The sequence below is a fragment of the Pocillopora damicornis genome, chromosome 10 (assembly GCF_964200805.1).
Source record: "Pocillopora damicornis chromosome 10, jaPocDami1.2, whole genome shotgun sequence".
NCBI lineage: Eukaryota > Metazoa > Cnidaria > Anthozoa > Scleractinia > Pocilloporidae > Pocillopora > Pocillopora damicornis.
The window spans coordinates 10,856,358-10,878,795 of record NC_142679.1 but is presented as its reverse complement, the minus strand read 5'-3'; the positions used below and the strand labels follow the sequence as shown (position 1 = coordinate 10,878,795).

At 36.5% G+C, this 22,438-nt stretch overlaps 1 protein-coding gene across 2 annotated transcripts in view; it reads right to left on the bottom strand.

The window, feature by feature from the left end:
- LOC113667622 (uncharacterized) overlaps nucleotides 1–22,011 on the bottom strand; it is a 27,362-nt gene extending 5,351 nt beyond the window's left edge. The window contains exons 1-18 of one of the 2 annotated variants that reach the window (XM_089185684.1): nucleotides 21,703–22,011; nucleotides 20,312–20,383; nucleotides 8,079–8,150; nucleotides 7,890–7,958; nucleotides 7,743–7,814; nucleotides 7,104–7,175; nucleotides 6,080–6,151; nucleotides 4,367–4,438; nucleotides 4,052–4,120; nucleotides 3,306–3,377; nucleotides 2,801–2,875; nucleotides 2,397–2,462; nucleotides 2,148–2,219; nucleotides 1,765–1,830; nucleotides 1,317–1,385; nucleotides 795–866; nucleotides 522–593; nucleotides 1–13 (exon numbers count right to left, since the gene is read on the bottom strand). The exon at nucleotides 1–13 is cut by the window's left edge and continues 56 nt beyond it. In XM_089185684.1, the coding sequence (XP_089041810.1) occupies nucleotides 1–13; nucleotides 522–593; nucleotides 795–866; nucleotides 1,317–1,385; nucleotides 1,765–1,830; nucleotides 2,148–2,219; nucleotides 2,397–2,462; nucleotides 2,801–2,875; nucleotides 3,306–3,377; nucleotides 4,052–4,120; nucleotides 4,367–4,438; nucleotides 6,080–6,151; nucleotides 7,104–7,175; nucleotides 7,743–7,814; nucleotides 7,890–7,958; nucleotides 8,079–8,150; nucleotides 20,312–20,383; nucleotides 21,703–21,887 (1,332 nt within the window). In that variant the 5' untranslated portion in view covers nucleotides 21,888–22,011. Of the gene's footprint in view, nucleotides 14–521; nucleotides 594–794; nucleotides 867–1,316; nucleotides 1,386–1,764; nucleotides 1,831–2,147; nucleotides 2,220–2,396; nucleotides 2,463–2,800; nucleotides 2,876–3,305; nucleotides 3,378–4,051; nucleotides 4,121–4,366; nucleotides 4,439–6,079; nucleotides 6,152–7,103; nucleotides 7,176–7,742; nucleotides 7,815–7,889; nucleotides 7,959–8,078; nucleotides 8,151–20,311; nucleotides 21,498–21,702 lie in introns of both variants that reach the window. The other variant, XM_089185685.1, reaches the window with a different exon arrangement.
- Between the last annotated feature and the right edge of the window lie 427 nt (nucleotides 22,012–22,438).

The following is a 22,438-nucleotide window of genomic DNA, read 5'->3' as shown; positions in this document are numbered from 1 at the left end:
TTCCTCAATTTTTCTGTTAAAAAAAAAAGCAGAAGATTGCATTTTATGTCAATAAGTACACACATTCCACTTGGAGCTTTCCCATAAACTAGCAAGGGTATTTAGAAATGAGCTGGAGACCGCGACTTCGGATTTAGTAAATAAGTAATTCGGGCATGGATAATATTGGGTTTGGTTCACCACCCACCTACCCATCCCTCAACCAGTTGGTGTTTGTTATTGATCTATCATTACAAAGCAAAGGGAAGTATTATGAGAATGATTTTGACGCAGTTAAAAAGCTGTTATCAAGCTTTACAGACACCAACCTATATGTGGTTAACTGGTGTTCATTATTCCTTTTAATGATGTTTACACACCGAGCATCAAAAGGCCGTTTGGCTGAGACTATTTTGATTGATTCATAACCGAGAGGATGTTATTAGAGATGGTTGTTTCTCCAGTTAGAAATGTTAGGTACCTTTGACCTAGAATTTTAAACGAGTTACAATAAGTTATGAAAGGAAAAGTTATGTACTTACAAGACTTCGATCATATTTGATTGTGGAAATGCGTCTTCAGAAATGTGTGTGATTTCATTTTTGGCAAGATTCCTACAAAGACAAAATACGATGAAAGGATAATAAATACGTTTAACATCAAGATAATGTCAGCTATAATTCCCAAATAGTAACGATAAGATGAAAAAAAGTTATTTCCAGCGCCCAATTTTGCAATGGTTGTTTCTTTGGACCCAAAGGTAAAAGCTCCTGTTTCACATCTCCAGGATTTGCTATTTTTATTTAAATACTTACAGAACCTCCAGATACTCGACTCCTTCAAACGTCCGACTTGGCAGGCTTTGGATTTTGTTTCCCTTTAGAGTCCTAAGAGGTTAGTGGCAAAGAAAACAGATGACTTAAGTAGGTGTGCGTTTACATTCTTCAATCTTGTTCCTCACCAATCTGGTAAAATTCAGGACTAGTCTGGACGTATTCATATTCACATGGAAATTTCACTAATCCGTTTATTCGTTTTGTTCTTTTCTTAATTTATCCATTTATCATTCTAATCACCATTAGTGTATAACACACCGGTGAATGGTGCTTTTCGCGCGCGCTGATTGGCTAGGTCGGAGGCGATAAGCAGAGTCTCATTCACCTCTGAGGAGTCGATGAGACAAAATCGCGAGGAAAGTTTTTAAAATATCCCACCATCGTTCGGCATATTGACAGAAACGAACTATTTTTTAGTTTCTGTGTGGTATATACCAACACACCTATCTACCTCCACTTCGGTGAAAATGATTAATTACACATCTGAATGGCGTTACTTACAAGTCTTTAAGATTTTTCAGATTTTGCAAGGACCCTTCTATCGACGTGATCTCGTTGTGCTCAATTTTTCTGTTGGAAGAAAACAAGACATTCGTTAAGCAAGGTAAAATCCGTACAACTATCTCTCCATAAACTGGTCTATAACCTAACATGAATCGATAGATGCGAACAGCTTTCAAACGAATGTCGAAAAGAAGGCAAGAGATTGATTTGCTTCACTGCGCAAAGTAATTGAACCTCTCCTTCAACCAATCAGCTGCAGAACCCAAACCAATCATGACTTGGTGACAGGCGTTTTCCCGCGTTTAAGACTGCATACATCTTTTAACTTTGGTTTCTTATAGGTTTCCTTAGATATCTTCCTTTGTTCTGCTTATGAACCGTTCTGATTACTTTGGTCTGAATTTTACGCAACTCAATCGTAATGCGTTCTAAATGTCATACTTACAGAACAGACAGCGATTTGCACTCGGATAGGTCCGGTAAACGCTCAATTTTGTTGAAATCTAGAGTTCTGTAGGGATGAGGAGAAGAAGCCTGATTATCCACGGTAGCAACCAAAGTTCATGGAACTACGGAACTTAAATCTTTGCTAGAAGCACCACGAAAAAAGGTTGAAGGTTTTGACAAAAGTGATAAAATCTAATGTGATGTTTACGTCCTCTTGAAAATCTCGTTAAACCACCCTTGCTTTCATTACAACGGCAATATCAAAATCGTTGAAAAAAGAGGCAAGGTACCCAATCTATTATCTTTCTGTTATTTTGCGTTTCTTAGTATCCAGGGGTGCGTTTAGAGTTGTTTGACAAAGTACAACTATACTCTACTTACAGTTCCACCAATTCCTTCAGATTCTGGCAAAGATTCGTAGGTAATTCTCTAATTTTGTTGACAGTCAGAGTCCTGAAACAAACAAAAGCAATTAGACCACCAAATAATAATCAGCTCATAATCCGTCATAAAGATTCGAAGTAGAAGACCAAGTCAAGAAGTTTTATATCTGACTTAATCCAACCAAAAGATATCTCGTTTCTTAATCATTTGCTAAGGTAAAAAAAAACATTATTCAGCAATACGTACAGGTACTGGAGAGAAGATGTGCCCGTCAGGTTTGGAAATTTTTCCAAACGTAAATTAACCAGTCTCCTGAAAAACATCGAAGTAAAACGAAAAAAATTAAAATATGAATAAAACATCATTTGATGTGTTTAATGCTGGAATCGAAGTAATTATTTCGATCGTTTTCTTTTCACATCCATACATCTCATCGATAACTCAATATCCACAAAAGGTTATCCGTGCCGCCAATGTCTGTTAGAAATGGCACCAAGGGCGCTGAGTTTGAGGGAAGTGTGATGAACGAGCAAGTTTTTTTTTAGCAACACGGGGAAGAAAAAATACTCCCCCGTCTTTTCAAGTTGGAAAAAAGGCTTTAATCAACGTTATGGGAAAATAAACTTTCACAAAAATGTGTCAGAACTTACAGTCGAGTTTTTAGTTTTGGTAGGTTGGCAAAAGCGTTGTGACCAACAGAGTTCAGCTTCTCCCAAGTGAAACGTCTGCAAAGTGGTAAAAATAAGTCAATGAACTGTAACAAGTTACAGACCTTGACTCTTTCACTCCCCAGGCTGACCAGAAGACAATTTATCTTTAGTAATCCAACAAATTTTCAAGCAAAAAGAAAATGAAATTGAAATTAAACAATGAAGAAAATTAATAGTAACATCTTAGTAGTGATGGGGTTAAAAAAAGGTCGTATTTTGGTTCAGGTCATAGGCCAATGGTATGCTTTCTAAGGGCCATTTGGAAACACATCCATCTGGACTTCGCAAGGAAATTTTATTTGTTTTAAATTTAGACAGCTTTGATTCCAGTTCTCATAGAGAACGTTGCTTAAGAATTACAAAAGCAACGGAAACAAACTCGGAAAGAGGGAATTTGAAACAACAAGAGAAAAATAAAGGGGCGCTATCCGACAACAATACTTACAACGTCTGGAGTTTAACGAGTCCCTTAAACGCATGGTCGGGAATTTCATCGATCGGATTGGAACTAAGTTCCCTGTTTGGAAGGAAAAATAAAACTCAAGTTGCGAACACAGAGTGTGGACAACAGAATACTGATCCTCTCTTAAACTGCTTAAAGTTGAAAAAAAGAATTTAAAGTGCTTTTTTTCCTTGAAAGCTGGTACTCTTTTAAACTATAGTCAATCAAAAATAATGTGTGGAATGAATCCTGTGAGAACATGAGAATGTAGAGCAACTACAATTGGGTGTCGACAGTAATTCGGGTTTGCTTTGGTTTTATTTTGCTTTGCTCTGTGATTGGTCCAAAAAAAATCGCGTCGTACCCTCAACCAATCAGATACAAAACAAAAACTAGTCGCGACTTAGTTACCCGCGTTTTCCCGCGCTTTAGTTTTCACTATGTATTCACTATGAGATCTCATAGGCTCCTCAGGGTTTTTTCCTTTCCTTTGATTGGCCGTTGTGATTTCTTTGGTTTATGTTTTATGACTCTCAATCCAATAGCGCTGTATGAATGATCCTCACAGGTCAACTGCACTTATAGTAATAGCAGTAAGGCCTAGACGGAGCCTGACGTCATGACTACCAGATTACAGTATGTAAGTCAAACATTGAAATGACGACATTTGATGTTCAGCAAGTTCATTAACATTGTCCTCAGACTCACTTCATAGTTTGTTCCTGATCGAAGAATACGAAAACACTTACAAGTGGGAAATGTTCTTGACATCTTTGAGAGAAACAGGTACTTGGCTAAGGTTATTATCCATCAAGCTTCTAAAACAAAGAAGAAAAACAAAATTTACTGAGCTTTGTCCATTGATGGAGCCTTTTTTTTGTTACTTTATTGCAAAATTACCGCTGTTATAGAAGTGACCATACGAAAATATGCGCTCTTGAGACGGAAGTATGGTTAGTATCACATTTCTTTTGGGTATATCTATACTTAGTTCGCTATTTAAATCTAGCATTGAATTTCTTAAAAATGAAGGTAAAATCATAATAGCTTTAGCATATACTCACAAATACTTCAAAGAGTCCAGCCCTTTGAATCCGTCGTCTTCGATCTCTCTTATTTCATTGTTGAAACATATTCTTCACCAAATAAGAAAAAGGAAAATTAAAAATATTAAGTAAAAGGAATGAAAAAGGACACGAATGGATTTCATTCTTTGTCTGTACTTAAAACCAAAAACTATTATCGGTACATTAAGTGTCAGTTAGACGACAACCAGTTGCGAAAATGTTGAGACATCTTAAAATACAATTTAAGTTTATCGTGTGATACGCTTAGCTATCCAAGTGTGACATTACGCAATGAAATGACGCACCAGCTAATTTACAGGTATTCCACATAAATTAAAATGAAATTTAAAGTAAATACTATAACATACTTTAAAATTTCAGAAGGTTTACGTCAGCATCGTAAAATACAATCTAAAATAATTCCACTTTACGCTAAGAAGTAAAAACGATAATCTTGTGCACTTACAATAATATAACAAAAAGTAAAAAGTTAGGTTGAAAGACCCAAAACTTCAATTTTCTTTACGCTGTTTTTGAAGGCCTCAAGAGTTCTAACAGCTCTGTGTGCATGACTCTGGTAGAAGATTCTACAGCTTTGGAACTAGGTAACGCCACAATTTCAATCCGTGGGTTGTGGTGTTGAGCAGTTTTAGAAATGTCGGCCGGTTTTCCTCAGATCTTATTTAGTGTTTCTAAAATCTAGTAACATTTTTTGCTTTCAGGAGCATGATCGTAATTAATAGCTTTAAAAACCGCACAAACTAGTTTGTGAGTCTTTCATTAGTCAATGATGGTAACTTTATCTTAATGAGTAGTTCCTGGTGGTGCGTGTGTTTTACATCAAAAACAACTCGTACAGCACGTTCGTTTACTTTTTCCAGTTTTGCACTGGCACCTGTACTGTGGTAGTGCCAGGTCTCAGAACAATAGTTGAAATGGGGAAAAATTGATAAAAAGGAAGATATCCTTTCTTGTTTTGAAGGGAAGCATCTTTTCCATATACTTGAGCAACTTGCCGAGAGACTCCTCTGCATACTCTCGCTACACGCGTTTCAAATTTTAGTTTCTCATCTAACGTTATTCCTAACAGTTCAAAATCTTCGGTAATGGGGATTTGGTAACGGTGTTTTGATGATAAAACTGAGGCGCGGTTTGCGTTGTTACCATGACAATTGCTTGGTAATTTGCTGGGTTTCTCTTCATATCATTTTCCTCGTACCATACGTCTACACGACGGAGGTCATTGAGAAAAAAGTGCGTTTACCGATTTCATCAAATGGCCAAGAAATAGGGTACCAAAAAAAAAACCAAAATCTGCCCTCCTTCTTCAATTCACATGTTGTTTATCGAAGTTTTGTAGATGTTATGTTACTACTAAGTTAGAAACATTGTAAAGAGGGAAGGGAGTAGAGAAATACATTATGTTGGATCACATGGTGAATAATTATCTCTTGTCAAGGTAATATGTCTCAACTACTTTTGCAACTGGCTGTAGCTCTTTACTGCAGTCTCAGGAGCTGAAATTATGTACTTTGGGTATTCTTTCCATTCGAGACTTCAACTCATGAGCTTGTAAGTGCTCAGTGCCAGAAATACAGGAGGTTGTTTAGCCTTCTTGGGGAGAACCCAGCTTCCCACCCTTTGTAACCCTTTAGTCCTATTTTTACGTTTGACATTTTTATCAGAATGTTGAAGGAATTAAATACTCACAGCGACTCAAGCTTGGACTGACTTTGGAAAGAACTGTTTCTTATTATGCGAATCTTGTTTGACTCAAGATTCCTAAAAAAAAAGGAGAATTAAGTCAACCCTTTATTTATTAAACGGAGGAAAAACTAGTTACAAAATAAGTAATAAATGTAGTTTGATCGTTCGGGTGAGTGTAGTCCTGAGAAGGACTGTTGTCGGTAGTGGTGATTGACGTTTCGAAACCTGAGCGGAAGTCGTCACCAGAGTCAAGTGAATAGTTGTTGTCAGTCGAATGTTCCAAGTCCGGTTTGTAGAAACTAATTGGTCAGTTTTACCGTGATGTTATTGGCTGTAAGACTCAAGTGGCGTTCGTCGTTGGTGGTGATTGGTCGGTCTCGACCCGTTAGTAAAGTTAGGTCGTTCTTTTCGGTTCGTTTGTAATGTTAATGTCGTGAATGAGTCGTTTGTATGGTGCCGGTAGTGGTTGACACCTGTTGAGGGGAGTCTTTTCTTAGTTAGTAAACCAGCTTTCCGGAGTCAGTCGTTGAAAGTAGTCGGTGCTGTTGGTTAGATATTGCGCCGAGTCCCAGTCCATAGTCTGGTTCGTAAGTCGGTGATGTTCAGCAATGTGATTGTTGACATCGCCTTTTCTCGTCGCTCGCTTGTGTTCAGTCAGTCTAGTTGTAAGGTTATTGCCAGTCTCATTGATGTAGGAGGCGTGGCTGTCTGAGCAATTGATCTTATAAACTGCTCCCTGTCTGTTCCTCAGTTCGTCTTTGACGTCAGTCAGTTACTGACGTAGTGTGGTAATGGGTTTGTGAGCAACGCGGATATTGAAGGGTTCTAGGATGCAAAAGATGTTCTCAGATATGTCCTTTATGTACGGTAGTCGCTGTAGTCGTAGGAGTTGCGTTGTCGTTAGCTTCGTTAGTAGTAGTAGTTCGGTGACTGTTTCGTCGGATGAAGTCTTCCTTGCACACTATAACTTGTTACCCCCGGGTTTAAACCATTTACTGTATGAATTAAAAATAAGTTGCATACATACAAATATTTAAGTTCTTTTAGACTTTTCAAAGCTTCCGCTGGGACTTCTGTAAGGTTGTTGTTATCAAGCCAGCTAAAAACAAGAATAGAAGGGTAAATATTTTTTAAAAAATGTACGTACCATAAAAAAAACAATAAAGAAAAAGTACATACATTGGAGAAGAACATAAAAAAGGCTTGAGTTTAAGAAACGTCGGACTGTGGTCATGTTTACTGAGTATGGCCCCACTGACCTAAACCCCAATTAATGATTCTTCCGTATCTTGTCGGCTAAAATTTTGGAACCTCCTTCAAGTCTAAGGAAGTAGTGCGAAGCGATAAAATAAGGACTCGAAAAAAAGTTGTGAGGCTCTTTTAAATCGAAACGTTTAAGTCATAGCCATGGGTCCCTGTAACAGATCCATTATTAACATCAGGTTGATCCCTCTCAGTAAGGAACATTTAAAAAGAAAAAAAAACAGCAACAAAATGTATCAAAGGTATTAAAGGTATGCCTTAGCAATGTACTTCAGCAAGAATCGTGAAACAAAATAGCAAAAATAATGAATAAATGAATAAGTCAATAAAGATATCTGAATACAGGAAAGGGTCCAGATATAAGAATGTCATTGAAAACCACGTAACAGTCATTTTAGCTTACAGGTGCTCAATATTCGGAACTTCTTTGAAAACCCCAGCTTTAATGGTGTTCATTTTGTTCCCTGTTAAATATCTGAGAGAAAAAAGAAAGAAATCAGTTTAAATAATTATTAGGTGGATCAATATGATATGGTATTCAAGTACTTACAGCTCGTTTAAGGATTTCAGGTGAACTCCAAACTCTGGACAAGTCTTTAAGTCATTATCTTTAAGTGATCTAAGAGGCAAGATATGCGAGGTTAATGTCAAATTATTTAATTCTTGTTACACTTCAGATCATAGAGAATGCCGAGTAAAAGATAATCTCATTTGCCATTCAGAGGTAACGAAAACTCACAGTATCCTGAGATGCTTGAGTCCTTCAAAGGCATCAGGGTGAACATGATACAGCTTATTTCCATTCAAAGTCCTAAGAAAAGGGAGAAGCAAGAACACTTTTGTGAGCGTCATGAGCACGTCACTAGCCCCTTACGGCATACCGAAGCTTGACTTCGTTAGTAAAAGGCGACTATTGGTCTTCCTACACGGTGTTGCTTATTCATCAAAGGTCACCGCTGAGAAACCCGTATTCCCGTGAGAGTTAGTTGGTACTCACTTTAACAATACATAAGCAGTGTGGGGTTTTATTTCAAAAGTTGTCTTGTTATAGTTATAAACGGCCGACCTATTGAAGAAACTTGGAACATTGTCCTCGTGAACGTAAATCAGACGGTGGATAAGCTCTCGGAATCATATTCAAGGATAACCGAGGATTTACGACTGAAAAAGTAAAATAATTTTCCTTCTAACGTGGTAGGAGAGAGAAACAAAGGTAGGATACATTTCCGAGAGGAGTTTCATTAAAGGAATTACTTTAGTTATGGACGAGCATTCACTTGTATTTGAACTGACTTTTTAGAAGTCGTTTAGAAGTCGTTTAGAAACGATTTCTAAACAAACTGTTGTGCTGTGTCAGTAGGCGAGTAAAAGAATTTCGCTCCAACCATCAGCTTATGCTATGGACGTCGGTTTTTTAAAACTGGCTTCGGGGGCTTATCTTGCTTTATCCTCCTATGATTAAGAACCATTTTCTTAAACGAGTATTGATATGTTCTGTACACTATACTGGAAAAATTAGCCTACATCTTTTTAGTTTTTCACTTGCAACATATTTTACAGTCTTGAAATATTCTTCATTCTTAGCCATCTTTTTTCCATATTGGTTTCAATATTCAGGTCTCCTCACTTTTTTTCCTTAACAAACTGATATATTGTCATCTGAAGGTAACGTCACGACGAATGAATAAAAAATATCACAATCTTTCCTCCTTCAAACGCGTATCCACATTTTAAAACTTCGTAAAACTTTTCAAACAAAAATTTTTCCTTCAAAAAATTTAACTCGGCAATTGAGATAAAACCATTGCTGATTTCTAAATCTTGCCGATAACTGTGTGGGTGGTGAAGTCAATGCTATTTTCCACATTAAAATTAAAGCTGATTTTTTTTGCGGCGCCTTATCATGATAGATAAATAACACAAAGTGTTTGAATTAGGACCACAAATCAAATCTTCAGACAGAAAAACTCCCACATGCAAAAGGAAATAAGGATTATACGCAGTGATTTTCTAATGTTTCAAAGTTGCCGCTTTGAAAGAAAATATTTTCATTTCACATTTACAGGATATGTTTGAATTTGAGCTAAAAGTCATTATTATTTTTTGTTCTCCGCGAATCTTCGGCTGAATTGGTTTTGTAAAAAAAAACTTCTTTTTTAGCGACAAAATTAAAAAGCGAAAGTTTTGCAAAAGTGCTCTTGGCAAATATCATTTAGGACAGTTTTTCTAATATGTTTCTCTTTGTAAACAATCCATTTGTGTTTAGCTCTCCTCCTTCTGGCCAGGGGCGATGTAACTAATAAGCCAAAGAAGACCCAATTCGTGGCGTCAAAAGCCATACGCTGGCTTACAATATGAAATTATCCTGTTCATCAGCTATGTCTCAAGCGTCTTGTGTGGCAGAACACAACAGAGAGTACAAATCTAATAAACTGAATTGCTTTTGTCTTTCGACACGAGCTCTGATTTCTCGTAAGCCATAGTAATTCGTACTTCCCAGTACTTTGATCATGCGCTTTCTGTGACCTGACTACCACCGAAATAGACCTCTTTGGTAAGGTTGTGGTCTGATGTGTTCATCCTCTTTCAACTTGGTGTTTAATTCGTGTAAATCCTTATGTACCCTGTAATATATAACAGGTTGTCCCAGTAACTCTTTCAAAACTACAACAACATCGTCGACCTAGACGCAACATTATATAATCGTGTAGGAGCTAGCGGCCAAACAAAAACATCAGAGAAAAGACAGAAACATCGGGAAAAATTGGTCTCGCTCAGATTGATCTGTTTTTACCTGTCTTAACTAGGAGTCTTGACTCAATTATTTGTTGTAATGTTATTACACTACGGTACACTTCTAATTCAATTTGAAGACAATCATTGATTCTATATTTTCAATGACTTTTTTTCTCGCAGGGGGGTTTTCAAGTGACAATTTTAACATTGCAGTGTCCCCTGTCTCTGGATAAAATTTGATCTAATTAGTATTTTTTTTTTTCGTCGCCGGATATGATTGTTTTGAATGTGATCTTTGACTGAGTTGATACTCTCCCTTTCACGTGATAACAACATGAAGAAAATTAGCATTCCGTCCATCGATATTTTTAACCCATCAGAAGCCTGTACGCTACAAGTCCTCTTGATAAATTCTCTTAAGAGCATGACAAATTAATGACGCACAATAATTTCATTGTCTAAAATGAGAGAGTTGGAGGAACTCTCGAGATTACTGAACACGCACAAATGGGTCATCTTAAAAAAAAAACCCTCTGGATCACGGTTGGCTTAATATGCCTTTTAAAGTAGAAAAAAGACTGTAACAACAATTAATTATTATGACATTGTTTTCTTAAACATGTTTAAGTCAATTCAAATGATTAAGTGCTTTCTATATACCTCCTGGGAGAGTGAAAGCGTGTGTGGTAGTTTGGACTTCAGATGACCTTAACTAAAAGCTTTGAGGAAGTTATCTGGATATTTTCAGAAACGTTCAGAAACAAAAAGTTTTCTGTTGTCTGCATCTCTCATCAAGACAAAGATAATACCGGATGTTCTTATGAGTGCTATTCGCTACTCTATGTATTATTTCGTTTAGCTTGACATAATTAATCCCCAGTTACAGATGGGCGGCTTCTTTCAGCCGGCAAACAGTCAGCAAGTAGTTGGGTACCTCACGATATTTCGCGTACTTTCTAAGGCGAGAATAATTATCTTTTGTGGGAATGAAACCACGCATTATCAGTCTGCAAAAATAAAAAAAACCACAAAGGGAAGAAACACTACAACGGAAGGCAGTGAAGATGATTAATGCGATGGAACAGATTGACACAAATAGCAAATAAAGACATTGTGGGTTTTTTTAGAGTATCGAATTCATGTAAGACAAGTCAAGCAATTGGTTTTGCCCACGACTTCAGAGTTGCCTTTTCATTTGCTTTGTGAAAACCTTAGCAGAACAGTCGCGAACAATGAAAGAAGACGAGAAGAGTACATTAAGCGGAGCTCCACCAAATCTTAAAACAAGTAGCGGAGGTTTGGTAAATCATGACACTGCAAATTTAATTTAGCCTCTTATGCTCAAAACACCCCTACTGGTAAGCTAATAATTTGAAGAATTGCATCTTATTTTTGATTAAAAAAATAATCACGTCTTTCCGGTTGAAAAGAGAAGATGGCAGAGTACACTTGACTCTTGGATACTAATTTTGTTTCAGAGCATGAAAATGAAGCCACCCTAAGTGAAACTATAACTCCATCTTACCCATTAGTTATCATCGTATTGTACTTATTTCACGCGCTAAAAGACGGGAGCGCGAAAAAGAACAAAATGTAAGCCAGCGGAAGCGGGATCACGGGATCAAACGTTCTTTCATTTCCCTTCTTACGCCGACTTTCCCCTCCCCGAGCTTAGCACCCCGCCGGAAAAGAACGCCCGATAGCATGTTGCACACCAGTCGCCTTACCTAAGGGTAAATCGATAGATCTCTACTCGAAGCATAATAAATTTCGCACTAGGAAAGTTTTAAACGCATCCTCTAGAATTATGGTAATCTATTTAGCATCCTCATGCAGGAGTTCATTTGGATTAAACAAATCTAATGTAATCTAGCTCATTATAAAATTGCGTGTGATTATGCTTTAATTGTAAAAACACAAAACAGAGTTGATAAACACTTTTAAACACGTTTTTTTCTCCGATGAGGCAATGTCAAAGCCCAACGGCAAAGAAACCATAAGCCAAGAATTCCACAGATCATCATTATTTTGTAGGCTGACTGACACTTTGGATCCAACAATACATGTGCTCTTTGATCATCAGTTGGCTTAACATGCACTTAAATTAGAAAGGAATTTTCTAGAAATACAAAAAATCATAATTGAGCATGAACGAAAAGCTATACTCAATAAAAAAAAACTAATAATAACATGTAAAGACTATTATTAGGACCTAGATGTCTTTCATAGCAGATTAAAAATGAAAGGAATGATACTATTTTCACCGCAAAATTCACACCAAGGTTCTCGTTAACCCAACCAAACCACAACAAATCACGTATAACGGTGAGGAGTTACACTGTTTGTAAAAAAAAGAACCGAAAACAAAATGATTTCTACATTATCATGAAAGATATGACCGCGTTACTTTTAAACTTTGCGTTAACGAAAAACGATCGAAAAAGTTCTAGTAACAGGGCGCAGAAGACTTTATCTTAAATTGGTAATTTAATGCTTATCGGCTTCCTTTCATTTTTATTAATAGTTAGAAATGGTCGTAAGCCGCCAAATTCTCTTGAAAAAAGATGAATTCTAATAACGTGAGACAAGTACAGGTGAAAGTGTTAAACTGACTGTCTGTCAAACATCTAACGTCTTTTCAAAGTTGTCGGCAACTTGAAGAGTAAGCTTTGATGCTCGGGTCAGTCTGTCCTGTAATCAAACGCCTTAATCTTATTTCATCTGTTTGGTTTATCATTTTTACCTGATTGATTCATAGATTAGCGAAACAAAATTTTGCGTTTTTTTAGCTCAATTTGTACTGATAGTAATTTTGCAAGCCTGAGAAAAAGTCAATTATTATCATAACGCAGTGGGATCATTTAGCCTAACTTTGCAATTGTTGTACAGAACATTCCAAACCAGTAGACCACAAAGTTGAATATGAATTTCATCAAACTATCGTCTTTTAACCTTTACTGTCTCACACATTGCCCGAGAAGGATTTTTTCCTCAGCAAGGCACCTGTCAAATCTCTGTTGAATTGTTTCGAAAAGATACACAAAAATTATTTTATGAAAGCAAACGGAATAGTGTGAAATGATATTTAAAGAAAGTAGGAATGGGTAGATTGTGATTCTGTTCGCTCTAGGTACAGTGGACGAACAATTCCTGCCATTGGATTCCATTTATTTTTCAATTATTCTTAATCAATTTTTTGAAACGTGCTTTGACGGGGTTTTTCAAATATTGTCCAAAAACAATCTGAAGGAATTACTTATGGTATAAAAAAACTACTGGCGGAAGTAGTCCGGCGTTTTTCTCAGCTAATGGAAGCTTTAAACTCAGAACAGACTTTCGTTCGGTAAATATTCAAAGTTGTTGATATTTGACATTCAAGTTCGGATACTAAGTCAACAGTGGTAACAACCTCAGCCACAGAAGCCTTGTTTAAGAACTCAATATTACTCTGTGCACAAGTGCTTCAACTGACCCCGATCTCAAGTTTAACCAGTTGACTCCAGCTATTCGACCCCTAACGCCCTGGACCGCAACCATTAACCCTGTGCGAAACCACGTTTGGATTAACCAAAAAACAGCATGGCCAAAACACCCTGACATATTTAAGAGAAAAGTCTTTCAATACAGGTTAACCGGAAAGTTCTTCGCTTCGCCAACACGAAACGATAGTCTTTTTTCTACAATCCAAACAGGTCAGAACACAACACAAAATACACAATGAACTGATTAAATCAATAGTTGCCTTATCGCAATCTCTTGTAGTTTAGAGTGAATGCCTCTTGATCCGTTAAAGATTACAATCAAAGAAAAAGCCAATATTGAATTAAGCATATGTTAAATCACGTTATACAGCAACTGAGCAGCACAAGAGAATATTCTCACGAGAAATTTGGGTCATTAAGATAAGTTTATCCGCCCAGCTTGGCCATAAGATTTCAGTAACCGCAACCAGTTTGATCTGCTCTCGAAGATCTTTTAATTAATTTCAAATATATCACTAAGCTCATAAACCAATTAAGATCGGTAAATGCAGGACAAATTTACCCTACGCTGACAAGGAAACCTATTGAGGTTCGGATAAATTTGCTTGACGATAACAGCTCTATGAAACAATTAGATTAAAATGCTCCTGATTAGGTGCCAATTACTATGATGTGATATCGTATTGTAATTAGGTATTTGTTCCATCACTTCATAGAATTCTAATTCTGGGCGAAAATTTAATTGTTGATATCATTAAAGCAGATTGAAACCCACACCAAAACGGCGAAGAGTGTTAAGGGAGTACATAACAGAACTTTGATCTGCAGTCATTGCGGCGAACTATTGGCTAATAAATGTATATCAATGATAGCTCAGCCTATCAGATTTTATATTCGCATTTAAGATTACAAATTGTGTTTGTAATAAATTTTTACCATTCCAAGCAATTAAAATATTCATGGTGTTCCAGTAACTCGGCGAGTTAATTCATGACAGACCGAAGGCAATATGAACTGTTTCTGTTTCCCTTTCGATCACACAAAGGACATCTTTTCTCTCTTGAGGACGCTATTTCTACATTCTGCCTTCTGTTAATTCATTTTTGAGGTTCTAAGAATTCAAATGTTCACTCAAATAAGAAATATTTAATTCCCTTGAGCCACTTCAATAAACAATGATAGGGGTAATCGTTACACGCCAAAACATTACTAACTTTGTCAATCGGACAAAAGAAAGACCAAGAAAGAGTTACGTTACGTGTCGATCATCAGAAACGATCACACTTCAATGTACTTTTTGGAAGGTCTTTTGATATTGAGGCACGAAATAAGTAACCAAATTTGTTTCTGGAGTGAGAGAGAGTTTCCAGACATGACTAATGGTGAACTAAGCAAGCTCATAGGGAAATTCAGTGCATCCCTCGAAAAAAATTATTAGATTCGGCAAGCCCGTACTTTATTTTTAAACCTAAATTGCATGACCAAAAAGTTTGATATACAGACTAAAAATAGGTTTGATTTCGTTTTTGGTATGTTCCAACGCGTTCTTCATTCAACACATCGTCAAAACGAATCCATAATGAACGGAAACGGGCGAGCGGCAGTTATGCCTCACATCAGGGGTCTTATCAATGGCAGATGTTGTGAATTGATCGAATTTTTTCTAAATATTGAACGTGCCTTTGAAGAAAATTTTTAATGGCTCGCTGGAAAATGCGACTCTCCTTGACCGTAGAAATAAATGCATTATACGAAGAAGTCACATGGCAAATTGATAAAATTTTAACGAAGAGCTTTTATTCAAAATCGCGAGTGAATGATGAAACTAATAGAGAATGAATATAACGAGTGAATAATAAAAAGCATCGTGTCTTGTGAGAAGACCACTATCAAGTTGGTTGTGGCTGATTGAATGTCTACTAAGATGTAAAGAAAGAAAATGACCAACTAACCAAAGAAACTAAATACCTAAAGAGCATAAACAGAACATTTATTAAAACTCTGTGAAAAAAAACTATACAGTACCCAGCGGGATTTTTCAGTGGGCACTCTGTGAAACTTGAGTGCAATCAATTTCTTTCCTTGATTCTTGGTATCTTTCTTCGAAATACGTTAACTGTCATGATTTTCTTAGGCTGCAGCTACAGTTTGGACGTTTTCGCTGCAGTGAGCTTTGAAAGAAGGAGACCTAATCCCTGTTTGTCGCCAAAATTCCAACTTAGCTTCCTCTACATTGACGAAAGACACGATAGACACGATACGCGGTGACTACGCTGTGTAGTTTCTTGGGCGACTAGTCTTGTAACAGCTCGAAAAAAATTACGAGACCAGATTTATGAAACAAGTTTTGTTTTTCAGATACGTAATTCTTTGTCTCAAAGCCATTTGAAAATAGTGTTTTACGAAAGGAAAGAGTGAAAAGAGGTGGTCAGTTAATTTTTACGTTGATTATCCAAAAATAAAACATTGAGAGAATGAAAGACTCCTTGCTGCTGATATGTTTCGGTATTTAAAGATGGTGCGCGAAAAAGACTTTCAATTTTAGTTCGGGAGAGATAGTCTCACGCTTCGCGAGAAAAAAAGAAAGTATAAGATATGAGGAAACTTATTTCATTATCCTCATCACTGTTATTATCATGGTTATCATCATCCTGAATGAAATGATTTACAAATAAGTTTACAAAGTATCGTCATGTGGGATTCGTTTCGTACCAAATTCGACTGAACAAAGCCTGTTGGAAAACCTTCAAAGTTAGGACGACCGTTGTATTTGCAGTTCAGTGTTATGAATATGGAATCGAAATATATAATAAGAAAACAGATAAAGACATGTACTGAAATGAAGTAATTTTTCAATTGCTTTTATTATTTTTGCACCAAAATTCCATTGCGCAAATGAAAAACAGAAATAGGAATAAAGGTGAGCTCTTTGAACATCCGCGAAAGATTGGAATTCTTCATTCAGATGACAACTGTTATTGTGGACACACCTGCCTTAAAGCTATGTTGGTGTCTTTACATTTTTAATTCCGCTCATAATTATTCTCTCTGATATAAATTATCTCTGATAATATTCGAGTTACTTTTATTTCCTCAGCTGGTAAAGAAATCTATCACGGCAAACAATTTTCAACGATGGCCAACCTTGGCGAATTACTTTCAATGACAACAGAAAAAAATTGTCGACGACTATATACGAATTTTTCAGGGTATGACATTCTTGGAATATATTAAACAAAGTTTTGTATGAGCGTAACGCATTGTTCTCTGATAACTTAGTGTATAACGAGTTTGACATGCATGTTTATATGTACTTGAATGTAAGGCTTTTTGGTTTGAACAACTGGGGAGAAGAACAATGTACGGGATCAAATGAGCATATAAGGAGCAGATTCCTCGCCTGCTTTCAAAGTACACATGCTGATGACTGAGGAGGGTACTTTCTAGAACAGCAAATTTCGCAAACATTGTCCGTAACCCAAATTTTATATCCGAATCTTTCTTATTTGGCAATGATTTAATACCCTGACTTTATACCAATTTCCTGTGTAGCTATGAAAATAGATCTGCCCTCCATTGTCTTTGTACTTTCCCATTAACACTCCACGATTGCGTAATAAGCGAACCTCAAGTACAAATAACTGAACTTCTAAAAGTACCAGCTAGAAATTATAACCCACAAATTTTGCCTTTCACTTTTTGGTTATGGGTTTTATTTCATTGTGCGACCGTCATCTGCCTAATTGGGACAGAAATAATTTTTGAAGATCTTGATGCCTAATGATAATATGCAATATGCCATCTCCAGCATGCCATATGCATTATAAGTTGCATCGACTAATACAGTACATCGGGGCATCAGCAAGCGCCGGATAACTGTTCCATAATTTTGAATCCTTAGTATTTTGTTATCAGCTGTAGACGTTTCACTTTTGTCAATTGAAAAGTTTTCCGCTTACAGCTGAAATTGAATGGAAAGATTGCGCACTTCCTCTCTTAACTATTTTATTTCTGTGGACTTAATCAAACTAACTACTTATTCATTTGAAGGTTTCCGTAAAAAAAAAACCACCGCATTGCTTCTCTGGAAAATTTCTCAAATTGTACTAATATTCACCCTTCCGTCTTCAAATTACATCATAATTTATACCTTTTATTTCCTTCGTGATTTTACCTAAAAAAAACTTTACTGAATATATATTACTACACCACTAGGCAATGCAAAACTGTTATAACAGATCATGGCCCATCCTTTGTCATTTCTTTTGTCTAACTTTTGACAAAGTCATACAGATTACCGACCTTAAAAGCAAATGGAAATATAAATTGTCATTTTTCAACAACTTGAGTGGTCGTCAGACCTAAATTTGTCTGTTGCTTCGGTAGGAAAACAAAAATGCTCATGAAAAAGGCTGACTTCTTAACCTCCTCTTATACAGCCGTCAGTTCGTCTGTGGAGATTTGTCAAGTAAAGCGAGTATTTTCGAGATTTTAAAGCTCTTCTGAAACGGGGTTACCTTGAAAAAGCTCTTAAATTGTCGCATTAAACATATAATTCAGTTTAATGGAATTTCTAGTGTCAAAATTTCTGCCCAGCGACATTGCGTGCAGTATAACTGCTATTTCGAGAACTTGCTTCTATGTAAACTGTTCTCCATTAGTCCGAGAAGCAGATTAAAGTTTAAAGCGTTTAGCAAAAATAAGATACCATCGCTTCTGAGCCGATAAGAGATTTGACATCCCACGAGGATCAGGCGAAAATCAACACTGGAAAAAGAAATCTATAATTCATAAGAAAACACGAAAATTGATAATCAAAATGATCAGTATAGTAGAAATTTCTTGGTCCTCAAAAAGAAAGTTTTGAATCAAAATTTATAGCGTCGTTATAGCATGTAAAGAGTAAAGATCCTTCTAACGTTAGTGTTGAATAACCTCCACTTGATCTCACACTTAAAGTTGAAGTTGTATACCGCCAGCTTGCACGCCAACGCGGTTAATACCAGCAAATATTTTCATATGAGGATATAATATGGAAAGAGAAAAAGGTAAGAGCAGAATTTGACGTGTTTCTTTCCTTATGAAGTAAAAGTACGACTTTTTTTCTTACAAAATTAACGAAATTCGTGATCTTTTTTTAATGAATTTTATGTTCCCCGACTAAAAGGCGTTTTTTGCTGTCAAAACAGAGAGGCGAAAGGCTGTCTGCGCTTCCGGCTTGTAACCTCAAGTAAAAGTTTAAAAACTTTTTAATGAGTCATATCAAACTTCAGCAATTGATTTAATTGGTTTTCTGGCAGACAAAGTGAAGAATAATAAACTGCTACATTCATTTTTCGAATATTCGAACCCGCTTTTGTTCAAAAAACAGTTGTCACTTAAAAATATCAGTTATCAAAGTTGTGGTTATGACAGGGTTTGATACTTCAATTCTACGGTGATGTTATGCTGAAACCATTTCCTGCAGACGTGACGTTCCCTTCACAGCGTATTTATAAAACTACAGTCCCATTTTGGGACGGTTATTTTTAAACACACGTAAACCTTACTTGTTTACAGACGTTTTGCCGCAAAAAAAAAACTAAAACCAAACAAACAAGTAACCAGAACAGATTCCTTAAATCGCTGTTCACAAGCACTGACAACCAATCGCACTCTGTTGAATCGCTTTGAGTTAAAAGAATACAATTGCGATCGCAAGTTGTTTTCCAATAACTTCTTTTTCACGCGGAAAGGTCTATAGGTGTGTATTAGTAAATTATATCCTACATCTTTCGTCGTCTGCAAGTATGTGCCATTGATAGTGTAGAGTGACTGTGGAATACTTTTAACCTAATGGAAGAGACCTGATCCAATTTGGGTAATCAAAATAAATTATACTTCTGATTATGTGATTTGACACGACAGAGAGAAAAAATGGACTGCAGATATTATTATTATCAATAAGTGCATACCAGTTTCATGCGAAAATCCTCGCTAGTTGAATCGGAGGTAAGAGAATAAAAACACGGAAAAATGGTCAAGTGGGTAAAACAATGAAATTCGCAAAGTTGGAGACTGGGGTATTTATCCTAGGAATAGATGTTTTCTTTCTCCTTTTCAAAATAAAGTAGAGCATTTGAAAACAATTTTAAAAGCCAGAGGCATAGACGAAATTAAGCTCTAAAATCAACAAGGGGCTTCTAAAATTAAAAGCAAAACAAAGTTTCTTTGTCAGGTTGTTAACTTGGGGAGAGGGTGAGATGTTTCGGAAATTCTTAACAAAACAAAAATACTTCTGATGCACACAAAGTCATTTAAATAACTACACATGGTGAAATCGTCAAGATTTAGTCATTTTATATTTGCAGCTGAAATACTCTAGTACGTTCCATGCTTATTTGATCCATCAGCTATCCCATTTCACACCCTGAACCCAGCAAGAGGTCGTGAAATTTATATCTTTAATGTTGACAAAAGGAAATACTGAAAAACTCGGCTTTGCAAAAGAACGTTACAAAATCGGAGAAAGCTACCATAAAGTCTTACCCCCTCTAATTCAGTGTAAAGTAAAAGATTACAATAGGCTGATTGTTTAAATAGCTCGCACTTTTTTTTTTTTTTTGTAAACGCATCATCACGAAACGCAAGCGCAGTCGGTATATGTCTGTTTAAAAGAGGCCGGACAGTTATTTTAATTTAATTTTCTACTTTGATAACAAAGAGTGCCCTATCAAGCTAAATAGACAAAGTGAATTAAAACAGCTGTACTTACAGTTTAGTCAGATTGGGAAACCTTGAAAACGTGAAGTTTGTAAGCTCGCTTATCATGTTGTCACTCATATCTCTGAAATTGAGAATATGCACTCGGGATTAGGAATATAAACAAAGTATTTGACGCTGTGACAATCTAAAGTGACCGAAGAGTAAATTTATCGAATAGCAAAGAACATATATACACATGAAGACAGATGGAATTGCCTCGCTTGTTATCAGGAAGCTCTGTACAGCTTGAGTGCCGGCATTCAGGATACCACGAGAATTCCACTGCTTTTCCTAAAGATTTCTACCCCTTCCAAGATCAAAACAACAAAAAATCCTTGAGTAGCTTTGCTATTTCATAATTTTCAGCAGAGCCGACGATGTGTAATATATGGCAGACATAAAGTTGCTGAAAACATAGAGGTAAATGTCAAAGGGTAGAAAATCTAACAAATAATTCAGATCCAACTTAGCAAAGGCCGAATTAAACGATGACATTCGAACATCGCACAATGGTTTGCTTATCAAGATTTTTTTAAAACGAAAAATACCACAGAGGCTTGTTGTTATGAACCGATTTATATTTGTTTGATTCATGTATTTTTTATGTTCTGGATCGAAAAGGTTTTGACAAGCTTTAACGGTTTGCGATGTCAAAACCAGGCTCGACAGGACCTTTTAAAACCATAGTAAAAATTCAATAATGATTTTGGCTTAAGAGCGTGTTAAAAATTATAGTAACGTACTGATGCGATAACGTTTCATTCCAGGAGATATCTCAGTATTCGTGTAAACATAAAACATAAACCGAATTAAAATCATACAATGCTACGAATAAAATTTGTTCGGTTTGCAAAGCCTCACAGAGGACTCCGTCATTCTCTCCAGATGAACCAGCCATAAATTTATTACAATCGTGTTATCCTTTCTTCTGCGTTACCAGCGTCTCCTTCTAATATTTTAGCTGTATCTATTTCATTCAAACAGTCAAACTTTCTTGGCGGATTGGTAGTTTCGAAAAATCATCTAAGTCCCTCTTTCATAAACACTAAATGGGGAGATAACTGCAATTTTCAATCTCTCTCGAACGCGGTCCGTGTATGATTCAGGACAACCATGAAATTATATTAAAATCTCACGGAAGTGTATGTATCGGTCAGCTGGACATTATGTTTCATGTCGTACGGCATGCAGTTGACCTAGAATAGTAAATCAAATTCAGTACGTGATCTTGGGAAGACATCTTGCTATTTTTAACTTTCTTTGACACCCTCAAGAGAGACACACATGTGATAGCCTTTGAAACAAACATTCCAGATATCGCCATAACGGCGAGAGAACGACATAACATTTTACTTTATCACAGAAACAAATCAATCGACGAAGGAGCATGCTGTAACTTACAAGGCAATAACATTGCGAGGAATTTCAGCTGGTATGGAAGTAAAGTTATTACTTGTACAGTCAACTTCTCCCCGCGTGTTCATCACACATCCATATGGCCCGCGGTGGTTTTTCGAATATTGCCATCCTTCTATAATGCTTAGAAGCGAAAGAAACACTGCCACGGAATGCCATAACACAGCCATTTCTCAAGCTACACTCAGTGGCTTTGTCGCTCTCGTATATGATGTGCATCAGTTGTTACCGCTACTCGATACCCATTAATGTGTCAGGTTTCCCTTGGTCGCACAGTCGCGAATCAACGCGATTGAAAAACGCCAATCAAAACAATTGCTATATTTAGGGTCGAGGGTAAAGATCAAAAGCAGAAATGATCCCTTGGTGAAAATACTCTTCAGTCACATATTTCCTTTTTAGCCACCTTAACTGTAAATAAAATAAAAAAACACAAGATTTACGCTCAATTAGGGGATCTTTGGAAGATAATTCGATTACAATTCATTGCCTAAATTCTAAGGCATGGATGTCGAAATGATATGGCTTGTACCTGGAAATCATTTTTTATTCTTTGTCAAAAATAACCATTTTATCACTAGGGGGTTGGACTAAGTTAACTCTTTGACAATTTCTGGAATGGCTTTGGTGAAAAAATAGTCAACTCAAAACCCCATTATTGGAGTTTCTTGACGAGTTTTCAACCCCCGTCATCGTCAAACTTTAGTTCGTTTAGAACTTG